The sequence below is a fragment of the Rousettus aegyptiacus genome, unplaced genomic scaffold (genome assembly GCF_014176215.1).
Source record: "Rousettus aegyptiacus isolate mRouAeg1 unplaced genomic scaffold, mRouAeg1.p scaffold_m13_p_4, whole genome shotgun sequence".
Taxonomy (NCBI): domain Eukaryota; kingdom Metazoa; phylum Chordata; class Mammalia; order Chiroptera; family Pteropodidae; genus Rousettus; species Rousettus aegyptiacus.
Window position 1 is genome coordinate 42,151,566 of NW_023416307.1, and position 25,943 is coordinate 42,177,508.

The 25,943-nt window shown below is 36.3% G+C and overlaps 1 protein-coding gene across 3 annotated transcripts; it reads right to left on the reverse strand.

Moving 5' to 3' along the window:
* Positions 1 to 1,023: 1,023 nt before the first annotated feature.
* Positions 1,024 to 22,443, reverse strand: TRA2B (transformer 2 beta homolog). Of its 3 annotated transcripts, XM_036218765.1 has the most exons (10): positions 22,149 to 22,352; positions 15,939 to 16,214; positions 10,802 to 10,935; positions 9,592 to 9,754; positions 8,236 to 8,424; positions 6,453 to 6,568; positions 5,232 to 5,315; positions 4,025 to 4,084; positions 3,004 to 3,077; positions 1,024 to 2,485 (listed from the first exon to the last, which is right to left on the reverse strand). In XM_036218765.1, the coding sequence occupies exons 4-10, from the start codon at positions 9,622 to 9,624 to the stop codon at positions 2,475 to 2,477; spliced, it is 567 nt and encodes a 188-aa protein (XP_036074658.1). In that variant the 5' UTR covers positions 9,625 to 9,754; positions 10,802 to 10,935; positions 15,939 to 16,214; positions 22,149 to 22,352; the 3' UTR covers positions 1,024 to 2,474. The 3 variants fall into 3 exon arrangements, with proteins under 3 accessions (XP_036074658.1, XP_016015225.1, XP_036074659.1); XM_016159739.2 differs by lacking the exon at positions 15,939 to 16,214 and having other exon boundaries at positions 22,149 to 22,443; XM_036218766.1 differs by lacking the exons at positions 10,802 to 10,935; positions 15,939 to 16,214.
* Positions 22,444 to 25,943: the final 3,500 nt, after the last annotated feature.

A 25,943-nucleotide genomic window follows, 5' to 3' on the forward strand; every position in this document is an offset into this window, starting at 1 on the left:
TAATGCCATTTTCTCCCACGGTTCTGATATTGTCCATTTAAATTCATCTGGCAGCAGTTAACCCAAGGGACCACAAAGCTTCTTTTCATGCAAACAGACCACCGACACACCACAGCACATAAACAGGAGTCTCACCAGCCTGGAGCACATTTCAATCTAAGTTCAAAATTCTCGACGTCTTCTGCCTATTAACACCCTCCTGATAACAATTCCTAATTAGTCAAAAATTTTCCAAATCCCAAAGTTAGAAAATCCAACTGATATTACTTTTAAAAAATAAACATTGACAGCCTAATGGTGGCTTACATACATTTAATTACAAGCCAACACCTCTAATGATAACATCTATTAGGCCTGGTTGCTTTTCCAAACATGTGCTTACATCTTGGGCCAACAGAGGTCTAGGAAGTCATTACTGTATCAAGAGGTGGGCCTTTGGCTAGGGCGGCTCAGTGAGGGCTGTGCCAGATGCCTACTGTTCCCACCCCCAAGCCTTGGCATTAGCCTACCCTTTTCCCCAACAGGACACCTATAAGCAGTTCCTCCACACATACTCCATCCCACTAAACAAGGCTTCTCAGCCTTAATATATTACTCTTAAAATCCAAACCCCTCGGGACCACATTCCAGAGCTCAACTTGTATAATCATGTGAGGGGCCAATTCTTATTCCAAAACTGGTTGAGAACAGATTTCAAATAATCTGGCAGGAACACAGTTCCAGATGTTTACTAGAAACTATCATGCAGGGGTAGAATTCCATGTATATATGAGCTACCAAAAAAGTATGAGAACCACACGTTTCACACACTGTCAAATTTGACAAAATAAGGCCTGCAAATAGTCTGTGCCACATTACCAGTATAGTATCATCATCTGGTTTACTCAAATTAGAGGTAAAATGGTATCAGAGTACAAACTGTGGATTGAATACTGAACTGCCCAGGTTCTGATCCTGGTATCCTTCCTTTGATATCTACAGACTAAATGACTATACCTTATAAAGTACCCTGGACATATTAAGTGATATCCAAGTATAGGCGTACTTTTATTGTTTCGCAGATACTGTATTCTGTTCTCACCAATATTGAGGCAAGACCCAGCACCAGCAAAAAGATAATGGACTTGAAGATTCAGACAATAGTTATCCTTTTTTAGCAATAAAGTATTTTAAAATCAAGGTATGTATACTTTCAAGACAATGCTATTGAACACTTTATAACATACTATATTGTAAACCTAATTTGTATGTACTAGGAAATAAAAAAACTCATGAGACTTAATACAATGACATCCCCAAGTAGAGATGATTACTCTAATACCTAACTACCCACCTCTTAAGTTTTCCAGATATATATGATTTTTAAAAACCAGTACAAATACACCTCAGCCCAAGGGATACTGGATGAGGACTAAAAACTATAAATGAACTCTAATGATAAGTAACAAGGTTAAAATAAAATCTTCTTTGTAAACTGAGTTGTACCAGCCTTTTACTCTTTTCATTTGCATTTATTTAACACAGTTCTCAAAACATTTGAGTGAAATTGGGCCTCCTCTGGTAAGCAAAGGACCTGAAAATAATATTTAAAAAATGAACAGGCAGTCTTCAGTTCATCTACAACACGGTAGTGTTCCCTTCTCTCTTCCCAAACTGAAGCACCCAGTTTTTTTCCATAGTATAAAAGCTAAAACAAGAGTACATTTGTGGTGGAATGTATTGTCACTTGCTGATAACCAGTTGAAATACCATTATCCCCTTATAACAGCTTTAAGAAATGGCCTTGTAAAGGCATACATTATTATAACTCTTTTCTTACTCCCTGCTATATATAATACATAGTACATAAAGGCTGACAAATCCACATTTACATAAGCATTAAGCATTTGCTGTATGGAAAGATCTTTAGTTCTAATATTAGCAGTACTGAGTTACAGAGCATAATTTTTAACACGTAGTTGCAGGTATATCAAGAATGGTATGTTTCATGGACTGGAAGAAAACGGGCATTTTCGTCTTGAAATGTACTACTGACGACCTAATCTGAACAGTTCTGCTAAGCACTGATGTTAGAAAGAAAAGTAAAAATCAAACTTTATTGTTGCTTTTTGCCATTTGGTAGCATTTTACACACAGGCTTCGATCTTCAGAATACCCTGGATTCAGTAGAAAAACCTTTTAAAGAAGTTTTGTACAATAGAAACTTCTCAGCAGTCAAAATTTAGACTGTAAAAAAATACATGCAAAACATACTTTTCTGAAAACACTTAACTTTGAACAAAGCACCGAACTACACAAATGCAGAATGAGAACAGCATTTCAACTCCACCAAAAGTAGTCATCATAAAAGGTGTAAAAGTCACCTAACTTCACTAGGCACTGTTCACTTTTTAAACAGGAGACAATAAAAAATATTGTCCACAAACAATATCCCAACTCTAGGGTAGGTTTCAGAAAGTCTTCAACTTCATGCTTTAATAGCGACCTAGAAAGAAAATAAATGTGCACATCAATACCTGAGAGAACAGATTATCAAGTATACTTTAATACTGAGAATTTTAGACTGTTCTGCCATTAGGAAATTCCTATGTACCAGACTCTCTTCTGTGAGAATAGATCACAAGAGTTACACTGGAAATGAGAATCAATATAAAACAATAGACAGTTGGGAAGTATAACTCAATCTGAGAGCTAAGGTTTTAAATAATTCAGATGTTCCCAATTTGCACAAAAATCACAAGGACTCCTTAAAAAAAAAAAAAAGGCTACAAACAGTGACAGAATATATTATTTTAATTAGCAAAAGAATAAGATGCTGAGGGTTATTTTCATATACTTTCTGGAACCCTACACATAAAACTGGGAAGAGGGAGAACATATAGATAAAACTAGTCAAATCAACCCTTTGTCTGCAAAAGAAATACTCTGCTTTAAGTTTGGTAAGTCAGGGTAAGCCATGCTCTTACAATATATAAACCAAATCACATCAAGACAAAAACTTACGAGGTGAGTATGATCGCGATCTGGAACGTGATCTATATCCTCCACGACTATAATAAGGAGAAGGTGACCGCCTTCTGTAAACAAACGTTAAAACCATCTAAGACTCCACAGATCATTTTTCAGACTAAATAACATAAAGATTAAAAACAAACCCCTCCCTTACAATTTCTAAAACTATAAGGCCCGCACTGACTTTCAAAAATTTTGCATTAGTCATGGATTTCATTGTCTGTTTTTATAGTCCTGAGAATGAAGCACCGTATTGGGCACAGTACTATATAAGCACTCAAACTATCAGAGGTGGAATACTTCTTGCTATAGTAATCCATCGATAACCTAACCCATTTTAAATTCTATTAACTGGTGACAGAAAGAAATGAACTATGGGAGGTGAACAGTATAAATATATATATATACACACACACACACACGCCTTACTGTTAAAGTGTACAGCTGAAACTTATTGGATTTCGTAAACCAAAGTCAACATAAAAAGAATTGAAAATAGATAAAACTTGCCTGTGGGGAGGAAAAATTCTATTAAAATATTAAGAAAAAATTATTTTCAGTTCTAACCACACCCTCATGGACTAACACCCAAAACAAATTTCACTAATACATCAAAATAGTTTCATTTTGTGTTAAGACTGAATGAGTATTCACTTGCTTATTCTGAAATGCTTATAAAAAGCGAACAAAAAAGTGCACAAGAGAATAGATATCAGGAAAAAAAAGACTAAAAATATTACAGGTCCTTACCAATGACATTTATACCATTATTAGCTCATTAAATTACAAAACGGTTAACACTGACTATACCTTGTAAACCCAATTAATTTCTGCTAACACACAAAGCCACAGACACATGTCATTTGCCTTCAGTTACAGCATTTTAATGAACTTCACGTAATTCAACTTTGTGCAATGCCACACTTATAATTTAACCACCAAAATACTAGTGTCTTCATGTGAGCCATTCTACTGTTATAGAATGTAGACTTTAAATCCTTTCCTGACATACCTGTAAATCTGATCCCTGTCTTGGGCAGCTCTCCATCCTCCTCCTCCTCCACCTCCTCCTCTGTGAAGGCAGAAAATCATTCAATTTTATGTCTTTGAAAGAATATATAATTCATCAATTCGTGTAGTAAAATTAAAACTCTAAGAAAAGATAGTTTCATGTAAGTGATTAAGAACTATTTATGCCACTCTCCTTTTTACAAATTGGCATAGAGGTCTCTCTGGTGGCTAAGACAAGTAGCATTAGAACAAAGAACATTCCTAAGAATATTCAAGTTAATTAAAATAAAAATCAAATCTAAGATCTTAATATTCTCAGGCTCCACTTATCCCTAAAGTACCACTTAAGGGAAAAGTGCTCTAAATGGGGGAAGGGGGAGGCTTACTGTCAGCAATAAAATGCTGGATTATAAATGACTCAAGCATGCTTAAGGGACCCACGTCCATACATAGATAGTAATATATCGACTATTATCAACTTCTTATAACATTACCAAATAGTGTGTAAGAACTAGAGACATCCACACCACAATACCGCACCAAAATAAGGAATCATGGCTTACTAGTGTGGACAATACTTATTACACAATTTACATTTGACAAGGTAGGGTCTACCTGCTGCTAAAACAAAGGAAATATATTTCATTTTTATCTTTAAAGTATTATTAAAGAGATCTTTTCTTGTTTTAAGTATGATGGGAATTTCTCTACCAATCAACTAAAAATTTACCAATATTTTGGTAATAAAAAATACTGTTATACTATCCTTAATTACTTTAATGGACTCTTTGAAGAACTGCTTTTCTCTGCTTTCTAATGTATGATGCACTATACCCAAAAAACTGCTTTATACAGCATTAACTCAAAATATAGCTTATTTTGCTTTAAAAACAAAGGAGGAAAAAACTGAAGTGGTCTATAATAGGTTCAATCATAACAATGGAAACCAAGAATTTTGATTGGTTTACCAAATGACATTCTATTTATGACTTTGTTTTTAGTAATGGACTTTCCCTTTACAAAATATAGTAATTCTCCATTGCTGAAAATGTAAAATCCTAGAACGTGAGCTGCACTTGAAAATGAGGAAAGGGTTAAAGGCTAAAACAGGTATAGTGCTATTGCTTTAAATTATGTTGCAACTGAAATTCAAGAGTTGATGCTTCCTCCAAACATTTAGTATCTTAAAACTTATGTTTAAAACTTACCTGTATGATCTGCTATAGTAGTCCCGATCATCATATCCTCGATCATATCCTCTATCATAGTAATCACGACGCCGTGAGCTGCCACTATAAATAATAATACATCTTCATAAAATAGCAAGTGGCCTTTCCCTATTATCTTCCTAGTAGACACAACTTTTGCTGCTAAAAAAACTATTCAGGTTTTTAACAGCTTCAAGGGAACATCATGCTCATTTGAATCTTAAGGGTAACACAACCCAAACAGCCAAGCTCTATGGACATGACTGAGCAATATTAAATGTAACCTCTTTATTTCCTCTCAGGCAAAAAATGTGGACACCAACAAACAACTTCCTAATTCATAAGCAAGCCTGTTTTGATAATGTATGTATCTATCTATCTATCTATCTATCTATCAATCAATCAATCAATCAGAAAAGGCTTGCCTATGAATTAACTGGAATGACTATTACTTCCATTTGAATTCTGATGGTGGATAAACTGCCATTTTTCCTTTCCTTTTAACAATGCACATATATACTTTAAAAAAACTTTTGGTCTAGGACACATATTTTACTAATTTTCCTTCAACTGTAAGTCAATTTGCCTATCTCACATTTTACATAGACAAACAGAAAAACCATGTGGAGAAAGCAGTTTCAAGAATGAGAAAACGTTCAGCCTACTAAAAAGACATGGCAATTATTTTATGTTACAATTCTCTAAGTAAATGTTATGTTATAGTTAAATTTAAAAACATTCGATTTAGATCTTTCCATCAATACACACACTCTAAGAATGATGACAAATGAAAGTAGTATACTATCTGGTAAGCGCAAAAACCAAAGTCTGTCTGTGTTTTCTACTCTGCTTAAGGAACAAAAACTAAAAAATGCACCTGAGTATCATTTATATGAACTTGATTTTACCTGTAATGGCTAAGTTTCCATTTGGGGGGGGGGGGAAGGGTCTCATCAGGAACATTTAATTACTCGGGAAAGCCAAATACACACAGCATTTATAACAAAGTGGGATGGGATTTGTGTTGTCAAAAAAAAAACAAAAAAAAAGCTTCCATTGAATATTCTATAAAATAGGTTTAGCCAGTTAAGAGTAACAGGAAAACTAATTTACATTGTGGCAAGATTAGATGAAATGCCAAAATTTTCCCCCATCACATGTATTTCTTGGAGAAAGTGAGCAAAATGTACTGTCATTTTTTTACCTTGAAAATAAACTTACTAGGTAGGTCTCCCCATGTAAATTCCTGGTGTTGGAGTATGTGGTCTTTTTGTTATAGAGAAATCAACTCTGATTCTACGTCCATCAAGCTCCATTCCGTTGGCACGTTCTTTTGCCTTCAAAAGATATTTTAAGTTGTTATATAATCCCGAACCAAGCCCCAAACTACCCAATAGCTATAAAATTCAAATGGATGTTTCTGTTTTGTTTAGATGCATTAAATTCTTTGCCAGAACATCATGGCCTTAAATTTATTAATAGGTTCTTTACCCTATTAAATTTTCACTTAGTTTACCAAAAAAAGTCACAAAGGCCAATTTAACTCATGAAATACTTGAAATATCATTATGGTACCCAACTACAAATTTACAGTGCTTCTACCTTTAAGGAAGTGTACATTTGGTAAACTAAAACCAAAGAGCTAAAAATTTAAATAGCTACAAAAAATTTTTCATGCTAAATGAAAATTACACAAAATTCAAATTTTGGAGGCCACAAATAATTTGTATTGGGACACAGCCTAAGTACTTTATGCATTGCCTGTGGCTGCTTTTGCATTATAATGGCAGTACTGAAAAGCTATGGCTGATACCCTATGGCTCACAAGGTCCCAAATATTTCCTAATTTTTTATAGAAAAGTTAATGGATCCTGTTACGGAAGCAAAAGGTTGGAATTAAGTTGATTAAAAAAAAAAAAAAAAGACAGCTACATAAAGTTCCTTTGTCTAGAATATAAACTAACTGAACATAATGAACATCAAAGCAAAAAACAAAAAAATTCATTCCAAAGACTTGACAGTCTGTTCACAATTCACTTAAACACCTCTTCTAACACCTATGTAGAATTTTAATTTCTAATTCCAATTATGCTATTTTCTAGTTTGAAAATTTAAGCTGTGGAAAACAGTTTCTGGCACTACTGATGCAGAGATACAAAATGTTATTCTTCAGAAAGCTAACTGTGTTCTTGTAGCAAAATAATAATGGAAATCAAGTCTTTACTGTTAGTAACCTTAGGCAAACCTTATTTATATCTTTGGGCATTAATTATTACTAAAATGAAGGTCAATGACATTTTAAAGCATCTCTTCAAATCTCTTAAATTTTAGTCATCTTTTATAATTGTTTGGATTCAGCTTGATTCTTCCTTTAGATCACGTTACTTTTAACAGTTTTCAAAAGTTATTATGTATTTTCATATAGAATACATTTATCTAGAACTGAATTCCTAATCAACACTGATCTCAGTTTGTCATCAAGCATTTTCCAAGCTTTTCTTTATACTTCCCTTCAGCTATTGTCCTTATGCATTTAAAGTCCAAAACTTAAGAATATGGCCCAGATTCATGCACTATTACTTTAGTCCAGACTAATTTTTTTTACTTCCTACACTTTGCCTCAAGTCAATTAACATCTAAATAGGAAATCACTTTTGCCAATATCCACTCAAAACCAGATTTTTTCCTGTCAATTTTAAAAGCTTTTCTCCATTCTAGAAAATTGTTCAATGTAAACAATTAAATATTCTAAATAAGGTTATTAACAGCCTCATATTTTAGATATAAATCACATCTAAGCAGTCATGTATTGAAGTTATAGGTCAGGATTTATTTGAAAATGTGGTGATGATGGGTGACTGAGTTGGAATATAGAAGGCCACAGGTTGTTAAGTACTGAAGTGGGGATGGGTGATGGCAGAGGTGGTGGTGATACTGCTAATTCGTACTTGGGAGTTCACAACAGGACTGGTATTTTATAAAGTACAGGTAGGTTTTTACTTACTTCCTTGGCATCATCTACATTTTCAAAATATACAAAGGCAAATCCTCTTGAACGTCTAGACTGCTGGTCATATACAATAGATACATCAGCAATGGGGCCATATTTAGAAAACACTTCTCTTAGATCTCTTTCTGTAGTGTACAAGCTCAAACCAAATACACCGAGACAACAGTTGGGATCAGGATTGGCCTAGAAATAGAAAAATTAATTTAAACTTTAAAAAGTTCTCATAAAATCAATTTTAAAAAAAGGGAACCATAAATAAATCAGCCAAAAAAAAAAAAAAACCAATAAAAGTAGACAATAAACAGACTAAACACTTAAGATTAATGTTACAGCAAGTGCTGCAGAGACATGTTTAAGAACGGGCTGGGATTACAAAAGAAATGATATCAACTTTAGGATTAAGTGGAGGGAAATAGGAAAACATACTACTGAAAAGCAAATTGGCTTTTTGGGAGATTGGAAGACAGCTCGCCCAAATGATTCACCTTCTAGGAATTTATCCTAAGAAATGTCCACACATTAATATGCACACATAACAATAACCAGAATAGTACTGTCTCTACAAGCCTGAGAAATAATAAACTATTAAAATGCTCAAACACGATATACCATCTCAATGAAATGCTCTGAACTGCCCAAGAAACACATAAATGAAGCCAAAGATGTGCACTAAACTACATCGTTTTAGTGAGTTATTAAGCAGCTTGACTTCATCATAAAAAATGAGCCACATGTTGCTGACATTCTAGTTGCCATAATGTAGTTACTGTTTTCTCACATTCATTTACTACAAATTTCATTCCTCTCAGAAACAAACATACACACCCCACTAAACTACTTGGCTAATACAATGCAATCACAATATAAACCCACTAAATACCACCTCATTTGGAACCTCTCATGGAAGAAAAGCCTTAATACCTGAAACTTGTTTACAATTAAATGGGAAAACCGGGAGTGATTATGTAAAATGTTTATTAAAATAAACCCAGAAAGCTGGAATAACATTAGTATGAAACATATACAGATGTTACATAATCTTAACAGTAATGTATAAGGGAGGTTTTTTCTAACTTAATGGCTGAGTTATACCAATGTGTCAGTTTTACTTAAATGTGACTTATAGCCCAGATGGAGACCATTACGTAAGATATCTTTAAAAAAAAAAGAGAGACCATCTCAAAACACTAAAATTATCTCAAAAGGTAACTCATGTATATACACTACAAATGTTCTGCTGTCAATTAAAATTGGCTCTAATGTAAAACAAAGCAAAACAAAAATCAGATAGGACTGTATTAATAAAGTGGCTTTAGACAGACCACCACTTCAACGACAGTTTCATCTTACCCGATTCCCAACATGACGCCTTCGAGTAGACATGGGAGAATGACTGTGACTGTGACGTCTTCGATAATCCCGACTGTAAGACCTGCTACGAGATCGTCTATGGGAGCGAGACCGAGATCGTGACCTTGTATAATGCCTTCGAGAACTTCTTCTGGATCTAGACCTGCAAAACAAAGGATTCAAGTTTATGACTAAATCGTTGACAAGATGAGATGTAGTTTTCGATTCTTTTCATACTCCTCTAAAGTTAAACTCCAGAAGACGGAACACAACGTAGGCATATGCTGCTAACATGGTACCAATTAAGTGGAATCAATAGCTTTCCTCTGTATCAAGTCATTTCAACTCTGCTAGGAATAGTTCCAAAACCACCACTAGCTCTTTCCCAACCTTTCTTAAAATAAAGAAATATTCAATTATTTTTTGAAAATTGTAAAACATCAGCATTTCATACTCGCTTGATCTGGAACTATTTTTCCTCTCAGAATATCATGCTCTACTTTTCTGCTTCTCCCATTATGCCCACCATTCACTTAAGATAAAATCACCACCACGATAGTTTCCTCTAGTAGTGTTTTGAAATCAACCAGTTGCTCTTAACTAGAGTGACTGTATGAATTACCATCTAAATAAGGCAGAACACATTGTAGGAGAAAAGGGGTGCTGTTAACTATGCCTGACAACAGGCATAAACTGGGGCTGTCCTAGGCAAACCAGGACATATAGTCCACTCATGACCAACGTGAAAAAGCGCGCTATATTTTTGTTTTATATATACATGCACATAATACTAGACTACACCTACTTAACAACTGCTGTTACTGAATGCCAATGTTCTGCAATATATTTGCCATACTAATAAGCAGTTTACTTAAACCCAGTCAATCCTCACAATTCTGAAGAATTAGTACTATTATTAACCTGCCTTTATAGATAAGAAAGCTAAGGTGGAAAAAGGTTAAGTATTCTAATCTGCCCAAGCCAGAAAAAAATAGAGCTAAGATTTGAAGCCTAACTAAAAAGCCCAGGCTCTTAACAACTTAGTCTTCAGTCTCCCAGAACTTAAAATTGAAGTTCAATTCTAGTACCAATATTAAATTAGGCCAACAAATGATCTAACCCTAACCCTCTCTAGCTTCCTAGTTACGAAACACACACCAATTTCAAAGCTAAGAGTAACAGAAGAAAATCCCAAGACAGTCTTTCTTACCTAGATTCAGATCTGGACCTGGACTTTGATCTGGAACGCCTGGAATCTTCCTTCGAGCGAGACCTTGCAGGGGTATGCCTTGCGGATTTCCCAGATCCATGAGCACTTCCACTTCTGGAAGCAGAACGGGATTCCTACACGTAGATGTCAAAAGTTTAATTTGTATACTTTCTGGGCAACTTTAATAACAAATAAGCTGCTGTGAGATAAATGGTGAGGGAAAACAATCCCCTTCCAAGATAAGAAAACACAGGTAAGGGCAGGAACTGAATATACCTGGTATAATAGTTACATTGCTCCAATTGACATAAGTCAATTAACCTGAACTTCCACCTTTTTTTGGAGCAGTGTTAAGAGTTCTCTGACCCCACTCTCTTCAGAAAGGGATGTCAAAGCAAAGCAGTTGAGGGACTGCCCAAGAATTGTGTTTTGGGAATGTTACTCCATAAAGACTAGGGTGAGAAAGAACCTTAGTAGCTATGACACCTGTACTTCATACCTATTTCAATCAAGTTGCCACCAATAAACAAAATCCTATGAAATTCATGAAACTTACTTTTAAAATGCTTTTAAGACCTCAACTTTTAAAATTATATTTATTATTCAGTGAGTAAAGAGACAAGAACGATCTGTTCAAGTCCTACTAGAGAAAGGTAAAAACCTAGTGGAAAGCAAGGACCAGCTTGAAGGATACTAGATCCTGTTCCATCTAACCATAGTGAGAGGGCCCTAAAAAAAACAAGGCAACCAGATGCAGTTGCAGCAGAAAGGCCATGAACTGTGCAAAGGTAAGAGGAATAGAGGAGAGGGGGTGCCAGAGAGCTGCAGCTTCCTCAGTTAAATGGAGATGAGCCAGAGCAAATTCATGGAGAACTGAAATTAAGCCAAATTATCTAAGGGCTAAAGTAAAACCAGAACAGATTAAATTAAGGTTTCCTAATTTAGGTTCAAAAAGGGAGGGAGTTGAGGAACTAGTACGCAAAAACCAAAGTCTAGGTATAGTATCACTATATACCTGTAAGCTTTCCCAATCAAAACTAGGACTAGTTGGTAGAAAAGTGGCGTAAAAAGGAAAATCTCTAGCAATGAATGGGTAAACAGGACACCTAATTCACCAATGAGCCAAATGTCAATTTATCTAAAGAAAAGGTATATATATTTAAGTAATGGGACCAAAAAATGGTCAGCTAAGGCACCAAAATCAGTCTGACAGCTAACTAAAGTATCAAGGCAAATTAAAAGGTATAAAGTCTAGTGAGTCTTTCAGCCCAAGATAGAGCAAAAAATGGCCAGACTCAAAAGGAACCAACATTGTACTAAGTGACTGTAGGAGTAAAGAATAAACATTAAAGGTACTAGATAAAGTTACCATAAAGAAACCTCCCAGTGTGGTAGATCTTTAGTATATTCTGGCCATTCTTAAAAGGATAGAAGATACAGGCTTACTTTAAATCATAGCCCAGAACATTTTAGAGTATGCTTTGTGATTATGTTCTGTGATTTACAACATAATGGGAAAAATTTGGAAGATCCTTTCTATGATGCCCAGGGGAAAAAATTATTTTCAACACAGAATAGATAAATTAAAATGTGAAGATTAAAACAGGGAAGAAAAGTTATTTAAGCCAATAAAAATGAATTCAGGTGTCTAGGCCCAAAACAACTTTAGAAATTGCAACAAGATATTAAAGTCATGAGGAGCATTTGAGATCTTGTCCTCCATGCCTGTGTTATCAGTTTGGCTTAAATAAACTTATTTAAAAAAAAAAAATTCAAGGTCATTAGAAAACATGGTGTGACATGACATGAAATATGACACTTTCCACTACTTCCCTCCATCGGTAACTGTAAAGAGTAGAAGAAAAAGATGGTATCCTTGATTAGGAGTGAAAAGGGCTGCCAAGGAATGGTTAAAAGATGTACTACATTTTGGGGGACTAGAGTTAACAATACCTTGGCTTTCTCTGGCAAATATTCTGAATACTGAGACATTTAAAAAAGCACAATTCACCTCTCTTCTCTCCTTGGACAAAGCAGTTCTCGAAAAATGAGGGCAGTAATAGGGGCCCAAGTTACTAAATGTTTCTTCCACTACTAAAAAGATTACTTCATGTAATGATTATAACCTTTAACGGAAACCTAAGAAAATTTCCTCTGGAAGAAAGAGTAGAATATAGGTGCCTCACAGTAACAGTTAAAAGATTACCAAGAAAGTTACTGTAGTTAACAGAAACCACTCAGCCTAGGGATCTGAGTATAAAGAATGGATAGAATGTGAAGATTCCCTTTCTTTAAGCCTCATGCTTTAAACAGAACAGCCTTATTCCATTCTGCGCAGCAGGAAAAAAAAGATAGTACTTCTAAGCCTTAAGATTTCCCCCCGTGAAATTCTAACAGATCATGGGTCAAAAATACAGTTGCTGTGAAGTTATCATAAAGCCTTTCACTCAGCCTCTAAAATTAACTGGCTATATGCAAGCATCTTGTAAAGAATCATTTCTTAGACCAAGAATAGGGGAAACGCCAGAATATAAAGATTTTTCCTTCATATACTGACACTCAATTAGGCTAACTAACACCTGAACAATGCCTCCACCTACTTTTTTTTGGTCAGGGATACTCTTAAAGACATTAAAACCCCTTTGTAGTTATGTTGGCCATTAGCTGGTTTGGAAATACATGCAATACATATTCAAGAGAATTTAGCCTGTTGAGAAGAAATGAGACCTAAAAATCATTAGCCAAATCTAAAAGCTTATCAGTAACTTTAAACCTTGATCCACAGGCAAATCTGTAAATCAGCTGGGAAAGCCCCCTACACACAAGGAAAATTCAAAGTTCACTTCTCAGGGCTGACAAAATTGAGTGTCAACACATTAAAACCCTACAAAGAAGCACTACTCTAAACGTCGATACCTCCAGGAAAAGAATCATGATTTAAGATCAGCACTTAAAATTTAAAAAAAAAAAAAAAAAAAAAAAAAAAAAGACAAAAATTCCCCTAAAACTGCTCAAGGAATTAAGTTCCTCTAGCTTGGGTCTTAAGTCATATACCAATAATGTACAACCAGGAAAAAACTATGCCTTCCTACATAATACCCTTATCCCCATCATCTTCCTATTCTGAGAATGGCTGTACTTTGAAAAAAATTTGAAAGATTATCACTAGGTTTCTTCTATATTATTTAATAAATCTGGATGTAGCAAATCAGATTTAGAACTGTAGCTCTTAAAAAGTATGCAGCAAACCTACCTAACATTTAAAAATGTGTCCCCAACTGAAGCTGGTTTTAGCAGCTCTAGAATTGGATACCTACATTTCTTAAAAGCACCATACATGTTTATGATGCTAACTAAGTCTCACTTAGTTTATCATGTTTTATGGAACCTACCTACCTATCTGATCTTTCTTGGCTAAAGCATCTTCCTGACACTTTGTTTCTGTCATCTTCCGCTCCACCTGCCCCTGGCATTAATCAGCTTTCCTGGGGCACATACCTTACCACCCAGGACAAGAGGCCTATCTACCCCTTATTTCCCTAATGGTGGGGAGGGGGTTGGGTGGGAAAGGTCTCAGAGATGCTCTGGCCAAAGGGGCTACACACCCAAATGGATGTAGATGGCCTAATAGCATCAATGTTTACTTTTGCCTCATACCTATGTACCTTAGGCCATCTAATCAAACTGCTTTCTTCCCTTTTGAGGACTAACAGGTCTTTTCTCTTTGGATCCCAAGGACTTTTCAGGTCTCCTAATAAAAAAATTCATGGGGTTGAACAGCAACATCCACTCACATTTTCACTTCAGCTCTGTGCCTAATATGCTGATTCAGAATGAATAAATAACATTACTAATTTCATGTTACTAGTCAATAATATGGCAAAAAATTTTACAAAGCAGTAATTAGGGCAAAGACTAGAAAACTGTCTCCTATAAATAATTTTCTGCTCACGAGACAGATTATGAGGTTAATTTCATATTGACAATAGGCCCCTAAAGCTTCAGAAAATGGATCCTTCTAGAAATGACATTAAGCCATTTTTTCCATGAGCTATAATAACTTTCAGAGGAAAGTTTAGGCTGTCTTCATTTCAGTAATATAACCTTGGCTTTCCCAAAATAGTATAAGACGGCTGTTCGCTGGCTACCACTATTACTTTGACATGAGTATCTAGTGTCCCATCCAACTGAAAGTAACATTGTTCTTTATACCAATCATCTGACTTTGTCTATTCAGCTAAAAAACACAAAAAGGGAAGCAGAACTTTTGGATTTTTTTCCTCCGAGTTAGGTAGGAGTGGGAAACTGGAATAAAACTACTTTATGATCTCTCACATCATTATAATAGCTGAGTGTTAACAGCAGAAAATGAGAAAAAGAAATAAAACTGACTTCTGAATAAAGCACATGCTACCACTGCCACTTTAAGTTAGACATCCTATTCACTTGTGAGACCCACCTTATTCTAAAAGGGAAGCCACTATATTTTTAGCAGTAACTGTCATTTAGCTGGAATAAGCATTAAACAGAAAGAATTAAGAATCATCCTTGTGAATTTAGCACACACATGCATCTTGAAGTTAGGGCCTAAGTGGTCAAAGCTTTCCACTATTGCCATCTGGAAAAAATGTTTTTATAAATGCCAAAGTAACTATCCTGGTTAATACTTTCCTTGGATTGGGGGGGGGGGGGGGGTTGGTTCTATAAACATCCTGGTGACATTCTTTAGGAAAACTTTTGTCAACATTCTGCTATATATATTGTTCAGTACTGAAAGCAGAGGTCAGTGCACTGAAAAGTCCAGGGGTGTGGCAAAGATCGCCAATTCCAACTCAGGAGGTATTCGACTCATGCACCAGGACCAGAAGAGTTAGACAAAAAAGCTAGAGGGAACAATATGAAGCCAACTGGTACCCATGCTGGAGAGCTCATTCCTGCCTAGTATTCGACTACAAAGGGTTATTTTTAAAAATTGCATTTCAATTATTTGACTAAGAAGTTAAAATTAGAATTACCTAATTTAAACGTTTCCCCTGGAAGGCACTTCTTTACCCTGTATATATTTTCTTCTATTAAACAAATAATGCATGCATGTTTAGCAAAATATACAGGGACACATAAACAGACTAGTAATTACTTAGCGTAGTGCTTTCTGATTCCAGATTACTTCTTATCTTAACTTCATTTTTATTTCTTTTCTTCATTCTTCCGTTTCAAATTCTGACTTCTTTCATCTTCCCCACTTCACACAAATTGCTCAATATTCTACAAGTGGGACTTCTGGTCTGATAATTAGCATGCATTCTTTCTTTTATATTTTCAAATTTCAGCTTCACTTATTCCTGAGCTTCAAATACTCATTTATAAAACTTGTCAAATGACGACTTCCGCATTTTCCTTCTTCAACATTAACCTTAATAGAAAAAGAACAGGATGAAGAATATTTTAAAACTCCAGGATAAAATCCAGTGTCGAAACTGAAACTAGAAAAAAAAAAATCCCTTTTGTTCTGGATTAAAAAACAAAAAACAAAAAAAACCCTAGAATATGCAGCTCAAAAAACTGAAACCACAGTTTCCTGTTGGTTCTAAAATATATATATATATATATGGTAATCTCATCCGTCTACTCCAAATAGCTTTATTATGCTTAAGTTGAATGTGAAGTGCGCCAACTGAACATTTACTGTTCATCTAACATTTTAAAAACTATAATTGTTTCACACTTCTTACTTATTGTATTCATCAGTAGAAAACATTAAGTGTCAAAAGCACATCTCTAGCCAAAAAGTGACACATTAATACAAAAGTGCAAGAAAGGGAAGCATGGATAATTCATTTGTACAATGATGACAGGCTCTGGCTTGAAGGTTTACAAATTGTGACGTGTCTAGGTAGGGTCAAGACAGATATTTAATGTCACACATGTTTGTACTGCCTATCTAGAGGGCTCTTTAAAAAGACAATGTCGGGGAATCTGAAAATCTGGACTAGTGTCAACCCACCCGTAGAGAAAGCTGCTCTAGTGAGTTTATATTACAACTTGTTTAACTACTGAATTTAACTAGAACCATAAAAAGACAAAAATCAAGTCAACCAATTACTATATGCAAGTACTATCAAGGAAAGCAGAACAAACTTGAATGTAACAGTGGTGTTTTCAAATATTGCTTTGTAAACTCCCCCCTATGAACATTAAAATCTTCTGCAATCCAAAGAAGAAATACTTTTCTTTTAAAAGTGGCAGTATTGGGAAAAGTATAGCTCACCTCCTGAAATTACCAAAAAGACTTAACATCGATGAAATACAATAGTGTCTGCTGAACACCCTAAGCAAAATACTGCCCTCATAAAACATCCTAGTTTTCCTGAATTTCACCTTGAGCTTTCATTTCACTGTTTTCCTGAATTTCACCTTGGGCTTTCATTTCACTGTCAACAATGTCTTATCCTAGTTATTATTTTCTTCCATTATTAAATAAGGATTAAGTCTTTATACCTATAGGAGCATAAAGACAGCCATGGCTATCATGGGAAGTGTTGTAATGTCTTTTTTCAGAAGTTTTTAAAAATCATTTTTTTATTTACTCCCCCCAAAATTTAATAGCTTCTGAAGGGAAATAGATTTTCTTTTAATATCCATCACTAAAATGTAATGGGAAATGTTTGCTGGCAGCACAAATGTAATCGTGGAATCAGAATGCCCAAGCAGGTTTCCTCTGAGGGCCTCCTAAAGATTATGTATAGTTTACAGGGTTTAGATGCGGAAGATACTGGAATGTAGGCCAAAGCTCTAGATACCACAAACTTTTCAATATGGACACCTTCCTGGTGTTATTTCATTATCTCTTTTTCCAACCGTCTTCCTTTCATATTTGAATACAGTACTAGGTTTATTTCAACTCAACTCAGCTAAGTGGCTACTTTACAAAACCAGAAGACCAACTATTGGGCTAATAATGTTACTTGGTTAAAAGTTCCTATTTAGAAATAAGCAGAAACTTGCCCATCACTAAATTTCTGTTAAAATGATTCTAAGGGCTACAAATGGAATTCATGTAACATTAAAAATGTGCGAACTCATTACATTGACTGCAAGGTAATTAATATTTTAAAAATTGGAAAGGGGCAAAGAAAAATTCCTGCCATACAGGTCATTACTCATCACTCTAAGGACTATTTTATCTTTTTCCGCAGCCACTCTACAAAGGATGAGGGGACAGAAAAATCCTGACTGATATGCCTAATAAGCCCATGCTTTTGAGAAATTTCCTGCAAAAACAGTACGCGCTAAATTTACATTAATAAAACATTTAGTACTTTCCAGCAAAAGCAATTTAAGTATGCTGTTTGACTTTCAGAGAACTACTTTTTAAATCCAATACCTAAGCACAAAAATCAATGCCAAAAAAAAAAAAAAAGGCCTTATTCCATGCTGTTATATTAGATCACCTATGTTGATAAAAGTTAATCTATAAAAAACACCTCCAAAACCCAATTCAAAGCAAAGGTTCTGGGGAACTTGAAGACTCTAATTTGCTGTAGTGAAGAACTTTTTTTCAGCTTGCAGCTTAAAACCGAGACTGACAATACCTAATTCAATGTGACCCACACCTCCCAAACTGAGTATAAAGCAGTTAAATTTCTTACACATCCATCATCCCATCACTACACCCTCTGAGAAAATACAATTGGTGTGTAAAAACTGATCAACACAAGACACAATAAGGCTTGAAAGATACACTCAATTGTAACTCTGTCCTGTGAAGTTACATATAGAAGTACTGGTATTTATCACTTAGGTTTGGGGTTTTATTGGAGATAAAGAGGAGGATAAAAAGCTGTAGAAGGTGAATTCCATTAACATCTCTCATCATCTCAATTCCTCCTCAATCTTGTCAAAACCAGTAGTACTTACCTTATAATCACTTGGAATTTGTTTGAAAATGCAGACAATAGCCACATTAAAGCATTCTTAATTAACCTGGTTTCAAGATGCATATCTAACTACTCGCAGTGAAACAAAACAATGAAAACTTGCTCCCACTAGACATTAAATAAATCCTTTACTAAAGAAATTTGGTGCAATGGCTAAAATTCTCTAGAAAGAAATTGAGATATTTCAATTTTGAAAATTAGAATTTAGATTTAAGGGCTAAAAACAAAGAACGAAAAGAATCCAAGACTGAGAGAGTAGCTGCAGAATCTGAAAAGCTGTTTGATGGGATGGCATCCAGACGCTACCCATCTCTACAGAAAATTAAAAGTAACGTACCTATATTTTACAAACATGTTATTTCTACAAAAGTAACTAAAATTCTATCAGTTATTTTCTTAAGCTGCTTGCTATTATAATCTTGGTAATTGGACAGAAATTAAAACCATCTGGCCCATATATTACCATTTCCTTAGTTTCTGGATTCTAGGTAGTCAATTTGTAGACAAGAAATTACAATCCCTCAAAAGACAGAACATTAAGCCAGCACAAGACTAAAAATACAAACCTCACGTACCCTAAACACTGTGACCATAATTGGGCCTCCAAGATATTATCTCCAGTATTACGTTTACTACCAATTCGTACCAAGTTCTCACGCTTCCTAATTGTGACATAACTGCTGAGTGCCTCTTTTGGCAAAGGTGTTAGTCAACCCCTTTGCAAAGAAATGCACATAATTTTTGGAAATTACTGGAAGGAACTTGAATTTAGAGATGAAAAACATACTTTTGCATGGGTTTGGTCAGATAGGGAAGTCAACTGTAGACACATTTTTATTTAAATCAACTTTGACACAAAAATCCTGCAAACAAATTTAGGTAAAAGGTAGACTGTCATTAAACTAAATAAATGTAACATGAACCGCAAAAATCCAAGAACGCACCCTACCTACCCATTTAAAATGGGACAAGGTGACACGCTAAGCCAGTTGGGTGACCAAATTGTGATAATTTATTGCACACACCCCCCCCCCCCCCGCAATCTGTTTAGGAAAGAATGAACTTCCAATGTCCAAAGGACTGGGGGAAAAAATTTCTAGTTACGCTGGTAATGTGTAAGAAAGTGAAATGTCGGTTTGACAAATGAAGGGGGAGATTACAGCTAACTCATTAGATTTGTATTAGTGATTTACACGAACAGTTTGGAATGTGAGAGCCTAAAGTAGAATCAGTTAATTTTTCAGGCTTTGGAGAAGCTTACAGGCATGTCCAAGATGTCCTTAAATACAATTTTTTGATGGTTTTCAGGCACTTTAAAAAGAAATTTTTAGCCAATCGGACCTGTTCTACTTAGCCCCTTTTATGGCATTTTATTTAAACTGTTCCATCGACCTTTAATCCTTGCCAAGTATTTTTTGGGAGTCCAAACACGTGTTTTAGGTCTATTCTAACAACTTCAGATTCCAAAAGCAGTTGGAAAGCAATCAACATACAAAACGCCAAAACCAAACAAATGAAAACTATCCCACAACTTCAAAATTTACAAGTCTCTTCCAAGAAATCTTGACTCTTAGGGAAGAAAATACATTTAGTTTTATTTTACGGCTTTCTTCCCTTCCATAACAACTTACTGAATACCTACTTTATAAAACAGCATTAAAAAAAAAGCACACTAGGATATTCAACTAGAAAATACCACTTCAAAAATTCCTAGTAAACAGGAGGACATCTCTTGAGCTGTCTCAAACCAGGACCTAATTTCTATAGTTGTTTCCTCCCTTATGTAAAACATTAATTTATTTCCCTTTAGGCAATTTTTCATCTCCACAAGCACACCATGAAAATTAACTTATTCAGTATATTCAACTGAGGGCTCTGCTATTCAGAAACCAGTCACTTTGTAGTCCCTAAAGAGTGTAAAGTATTTGTTTTATTTAATACCTGAGAACTTAAAAGTTATTTGCTTTCTACTCCAAACACAAATGACTAGTTTCCACAATAGTCAACTGGCAGGAACCAGAAGTCACAGCTTTAATTTGTGAGACTAATCCAAACTTTCCCTAAGAAAGCAAGAGCTTAAATAATCGCACACATCGGTGACACTAAAATCAATCAAAAGAAGTATATTTAATTGAAAACGTGAAAGCGAAGCCCGATTAGTTTCGAACTAATCAAACAGACTTGGCTCCAAAGTTACAGTGAGTTCATTAACGTACCTGGAGCTAAGTTTATTTTTAAACCACCCCAAATCTGTTTGAGTTTGCTAAAGTATTTGGATAGATCTACCTATTACTATTGAAATGTAAAGGGAAAACCTATCAAGTAAACTGCAAAAACACCCAACTTACTCCTACGAAGTTAAATTAATAAGTCAAGTTCCATCACTACAAAGTCTCCTTAACCTCCGAACACTGGCAAACCTTGTATTGTCGCATCTTCATTAGAACACCTCCTACCCGCGCCCCGCAACCAAGCTTTACATCATGCTATTTAAAACCTAGGAACTAGTTTAGTCTTTCAATTTAATCAAGCCTCCCCGACCTCCACATCTGCAAAGTGTAGAGTTAAAAACAAGGATAAGCATAAGTCGTGATCCAAAGAATACCTCAAAACAATGGAAATAACGGCGCCATAAATCCTTGCCCGCCAATTTTTCACTACACTATCCTGTGGAAAAATATGCACTACGTAAAATAGGAAAATCTTGCGAGACTTCCTGGTCTACTCTACTTGGACACTCGGATTACGAGTTTTGGTTTGAAAGCCCTTTCGGTATCAAAGAAAAGCACCCTACTTAGGCCTAACACAAAGCCCGCAGTGAAACCTCCCTGCAACGGCCTAGAATTTAGTCTCCTTCAGATTACTTTCCTCTATCCCACAAAAGAAGCCCCCAAAACACACTGGATTCCATCCTTCCGGGGCCCGTAGGGCGATCCTTTCCTAATGTACACACCGGCTGAAAGACCCTAAAACACGTTGCCATTCTTTCCCCACCCCCACCCGGTGAGGCGCGGGCCCGGCCCGCGTCGACGCGCGGCTCATCCGCCATTTTGTGCCTCTGGCGGCGCGCCCAGCCCGCCAGCCCAAGATGGCTGCGGCGAGCCTTCGTAGGAGAGCAACGGAGAAATGATACCTCTCCCCTCCCCCAACACCAAGGGGACGCAGCGGCCATTTTTAATCCCCCCCTCATAACGGAAAAAACGGCCGACTCGGGTACGAGAGCACAGAAGCCTGCCTGGAGCCTCCTTCATGACTAAAGACACTACCCGCGAGGGCCTTTTAAACTGACTCCCATCCTGTTGGCCTGACTTCGCAGCCCAAATCGCCCACCTCCGCTCCGAGGCCGACGGGCCTGGAAAGACGAAAGAAGCTGGGACCACACAGCCGCCCCCGCCACCACCTCTACGTACCCGCTCGCCGTAGTTCTGCTCGCCGCTGTCGCTCATGACGCCCAGGTGCTGCGCCGCTCGGCTCGATGTGCTCCAATCCAAGTTGCCAACCTCTTGCTTTCCTTATAGAGGCTCCGCTGTGGCCTCCCAGAACGAACAGGTCCCAAGCCGCTGGTGACCGAAGCGCTCCGCACCACCTCCGCACGGGATCTAAGTCTTCCGGACGTGACGCGGCGTCCTTAAACCGGCTCCGCCCCCTGCCAGAACGCGCGCTTTCTTGGCCCTGCCCCTCCGCGCTCGCCGTTCCCTATCCAGCAGTGGCGCGTCGCGGGCCGGATGTGGCGTGCGCCCCGCCCCTCGCAGGCCCTGCCCCCAGCTCTGGGTCTCTGAGAAGCGAGAAAGGAAGCGTGGAGGTTAGCGTCGGTGATGGTGGGCCTGCGGTGCAGTGATGCCGCCACCGGGTGCGGGGATGACTCCGGCCACTCCTGATTCTCTTCTGTGTCTTTCCTAGGAAACTGTCGTGGGCAGGAGAAGGAAAGGAGGAGAAGCCCTCCGTTTCTCCCATCTTTTTTACATTTATTTTTTTTTTGTCTTTTTTTTGTGCCTTCTGTTAGGGAGGGTGGACATCCGTATATTGGGGTCTGCTGTTTGCATTTATTTAGCCTTAGTTCCAGCTCTTTCTTTCTTGAATAAACCTTCATTTGAGCACCTATTAAATGCCAGAGCACTTTGCCAGATCTTGATGCACCGAAGTCAGACATAATCTATATTCTGAAGAAGTTAGTAGTCTTATAAGGGAGAACCATTAAACACATGCATGCAAACTATGATTTTAAGTGCTAGAAGGATGCACAACTACAATGATGTAGCAAGGTGGGAAGATTCGTTTTGCGTGGTATTATCTGTGGTTTTTCTCTCCATGATTTGTTATGTGTAGTCAACTGGCCTGAAAATATTAGATTGAAACTTGCAGAAATAAATAACTCATAATTTTTAAATTGTGCGCCGTTCTGATTAATGTGAGGAAATCTCATGCCATTCTGTTTCATCTAGCCTGGGATGTGAATCATCCCTTGTCCAGTGACTCCATGCTATATGTGCTCCCCACTGGTTAGTCACTTTGTAGCCATCTTGTTATCAGATCAACTGTCATGGTATTGCAGTGCTTGTGTTCAAGTGACCCTTATTTTAGTTAATAATGGCCCCAAAGCAAAAGAGTAGTGATGCTGGCAATTTGGATATGCCAAAGAGAAGCCCTAAAGTGATTTGTTTATGTGAAAAGCTAAGAATAGCACCGTATGATATTTTGTGAAAGGCCACATTCTCATTTTTAAAAGACCACATTCTATTACAGTATATTGTTATATTTGTTCTCTTTTACTATTATTGTTGTTAATCTCTTACTGTGCCTAATTTATAAATTAAACTTTACCATAGGGATGTATGTATAGGACAAAAGAGTCTATATAGGGTTCCATACTATCTGCGGTTTCAGGCATCTACTGGGATCTTGGATTGTATCCCCTGTCAATAAGTGGGGGGACTACGTAGTGGAAAGAGCCGAAACTTGAAAGTCGAAACTTCTCTGCACCTGTTGTTTCCCCATTCCATTAAAAAAAAAAAAGTATGGTAAATGGCTAGTGAGGTACTTTGATAGTAGTAAAAAGCAATTTGATTTTTTAAAAAAAGCTTTTTGAGGTGCAATTCATATACCATGAAACACTCCCATATAAAGTGTGCAATTCAGATGGTTTTTATTATATGTACATAATTGTGCAACCATCACCATAGACAATTTTAGAATAGTTTCATCTCCCCAAAAAAGAAACCTGTACTCATTAACAGACTATCCCTCCCAGCCTACGGGTAGAGGACAAGATGAGGAAGGGGCCAAGTACTGGGAGTGGAAAGCAAGAAACCCCCTCTCCACCTGCTCAGCTCTAAAGAATCCCAAATCTACTTTGTCTCTATAGTTTTTCCTATTCTGGACATTTCCTGTAATGGAATCATATAATATAAAGTCTTTCGTGAATGTCTTCTTTAACTTAGCATAACATTTTGAAGGATCATCCATGTTGTAGCATATATCAGTATTTCATTCTTTTTCATTGTTGAATAATATTCCATTATATAGATATATCACATTTTATCCATTCATCAGTTGATAGAGTTTTGGTGGTTTCTAGTTTTTAACTATTATAAATAATGCTGCTATGAACATTCATGTACAAGTTTTTGTATGAACATACATTTTCGGTTTTCAGTTCTTTTGGAAATATACCTAGGAATGGAATTGCTGGGTTGTATGGTAACTGTGTTTAACTTTTTGAGGCACTGCCATTTAATTGTAGCCACCCTAGTGGGTGTGACACAGGATTCCATTGTAGTTTTGATTTGCATTTCTCTAATAATGATGTTGAGCATCTTTTTATGTTTTTTTTTAGACATTTATAGAGTTTCTTTAGAGAAATGTTTATTCAGATGCCTTGTTCATTTTTTAGTTGGCTTATTAATCTTTTTATTATTGAGTTGTAAGAATTAGCAATCTCATTCTTGCTTGGTTTAAAATAGGCATCTGGAACAGCATCAGTAATTAAGGAACCTGAGACCCTGAGATTTGGTGGTGACTCAAGATCTCTTTTTACATATTATCCAGAGCCGACTTCATTCATATGCTTTCATAGTTTCAGTCAGGGACCTATATACTTGTGGTTTCCACATTGATAGTTATATCCTTGAACACCATCCTCAGTTCCATGCTTAAATTCCAGTTGCCTGCTGGAATATTTACCTGGATATTTCAGAGCCTTGTAAAAATTAACATGTTCAAAATTAAAATTAAAATAATCATTTTAATAATATATCTCTCTCTACTCTTTAAATGTCTCTGCTAAAACTTTCTTCTCTCTTCCTTTGCTCATCAATTTTACTTCTCATATATTTTAAAAACTTATCTCTTCCTCTCTACCTCCCACCCTTCACCCTCATCACCATTTATCAGGGCCTCATCAACTCATTTATCTGGAGAATTGCAAATTATCTTAGAAATTAAATTAGTGTTTGTAGAATTTTTATAGCTTTAAGTACTTTATTTCAAGTTCTAATATGAGGAAATAAGGTTATATGAAGATTCAAACCATTACCTTGCAGCTGGAGTCATAATTCACAAAGATGAAATGGGTTAGGGTTTACCTGAGGAAAAAACTTTAGCATACTTTTCCCCAATAATTGTGTTTGGAATTTTGCAATGATTCCTTGTACTTTTGTGCATTTATTAATTTCTAATCATTGTATTGGCTAGGCTGTACTATATCTAAACTTTCTTGTATCTTCCCTGTGAAGTAGAAATTAGATTTATTTCCTCCTTTTTAACACCTGGGCACTTTTCGATGTGAGGTAATTTAAATATTAAGTCAGGAGCAAAATGTTAATTGTAAAATCTATGTGAGTCTACAAAGTGGATGTTCATTGTACAATTTTCTCCACTGTTTGAACATTTTCATAATCAAAATTGAGAGAAAAGAACCTAAGTCAGGTCATGGTACCACATGCTCTAAAACCATCGGTGGCTTCTCTTAAGTCCCAAAACCTTAATATGATCTGCAATTTTCTGCATGATCTGTTCTTCATTTGATATTCTCCCCCTTGTTCACTATGCTGTAGGCGCACAGTTTCTCACACTCCGTGTATCCTCAACCCTGGACCTTTTATGAATATCCCTCTCACAACACACACCTAAGCTTGGGCTCCTACTCAGATCTCAGGCTTTGTCTTGCTTCCTGTTTCAGATTAGATTAGCTCTCTTGTTTACGTATG

Bases quoted from the DNA above. Each gene is read 5' to 3' on its own strand.
- TRA2B (XM_016159739.2), bottom strand. From the start codon at position 22,184: ATGAGCGACAGCGGCGAGCAGAACTACGGCGAGCGG. The intron at 5,316-6,452 runs GTAAGTTTATTT...TATTATTTATAG, and splicing joins TACATGGGGAGACCTACCTA to TGGCAGCTCACGGCGTCGTG. The intron at 4,085-5,231 runs GTAAGTTTTAAA...CTGCCTTCACAG, and splicing joins TACTATAGCAGATCATACAG to AGGAGGAGGTGGAGGAGGAG.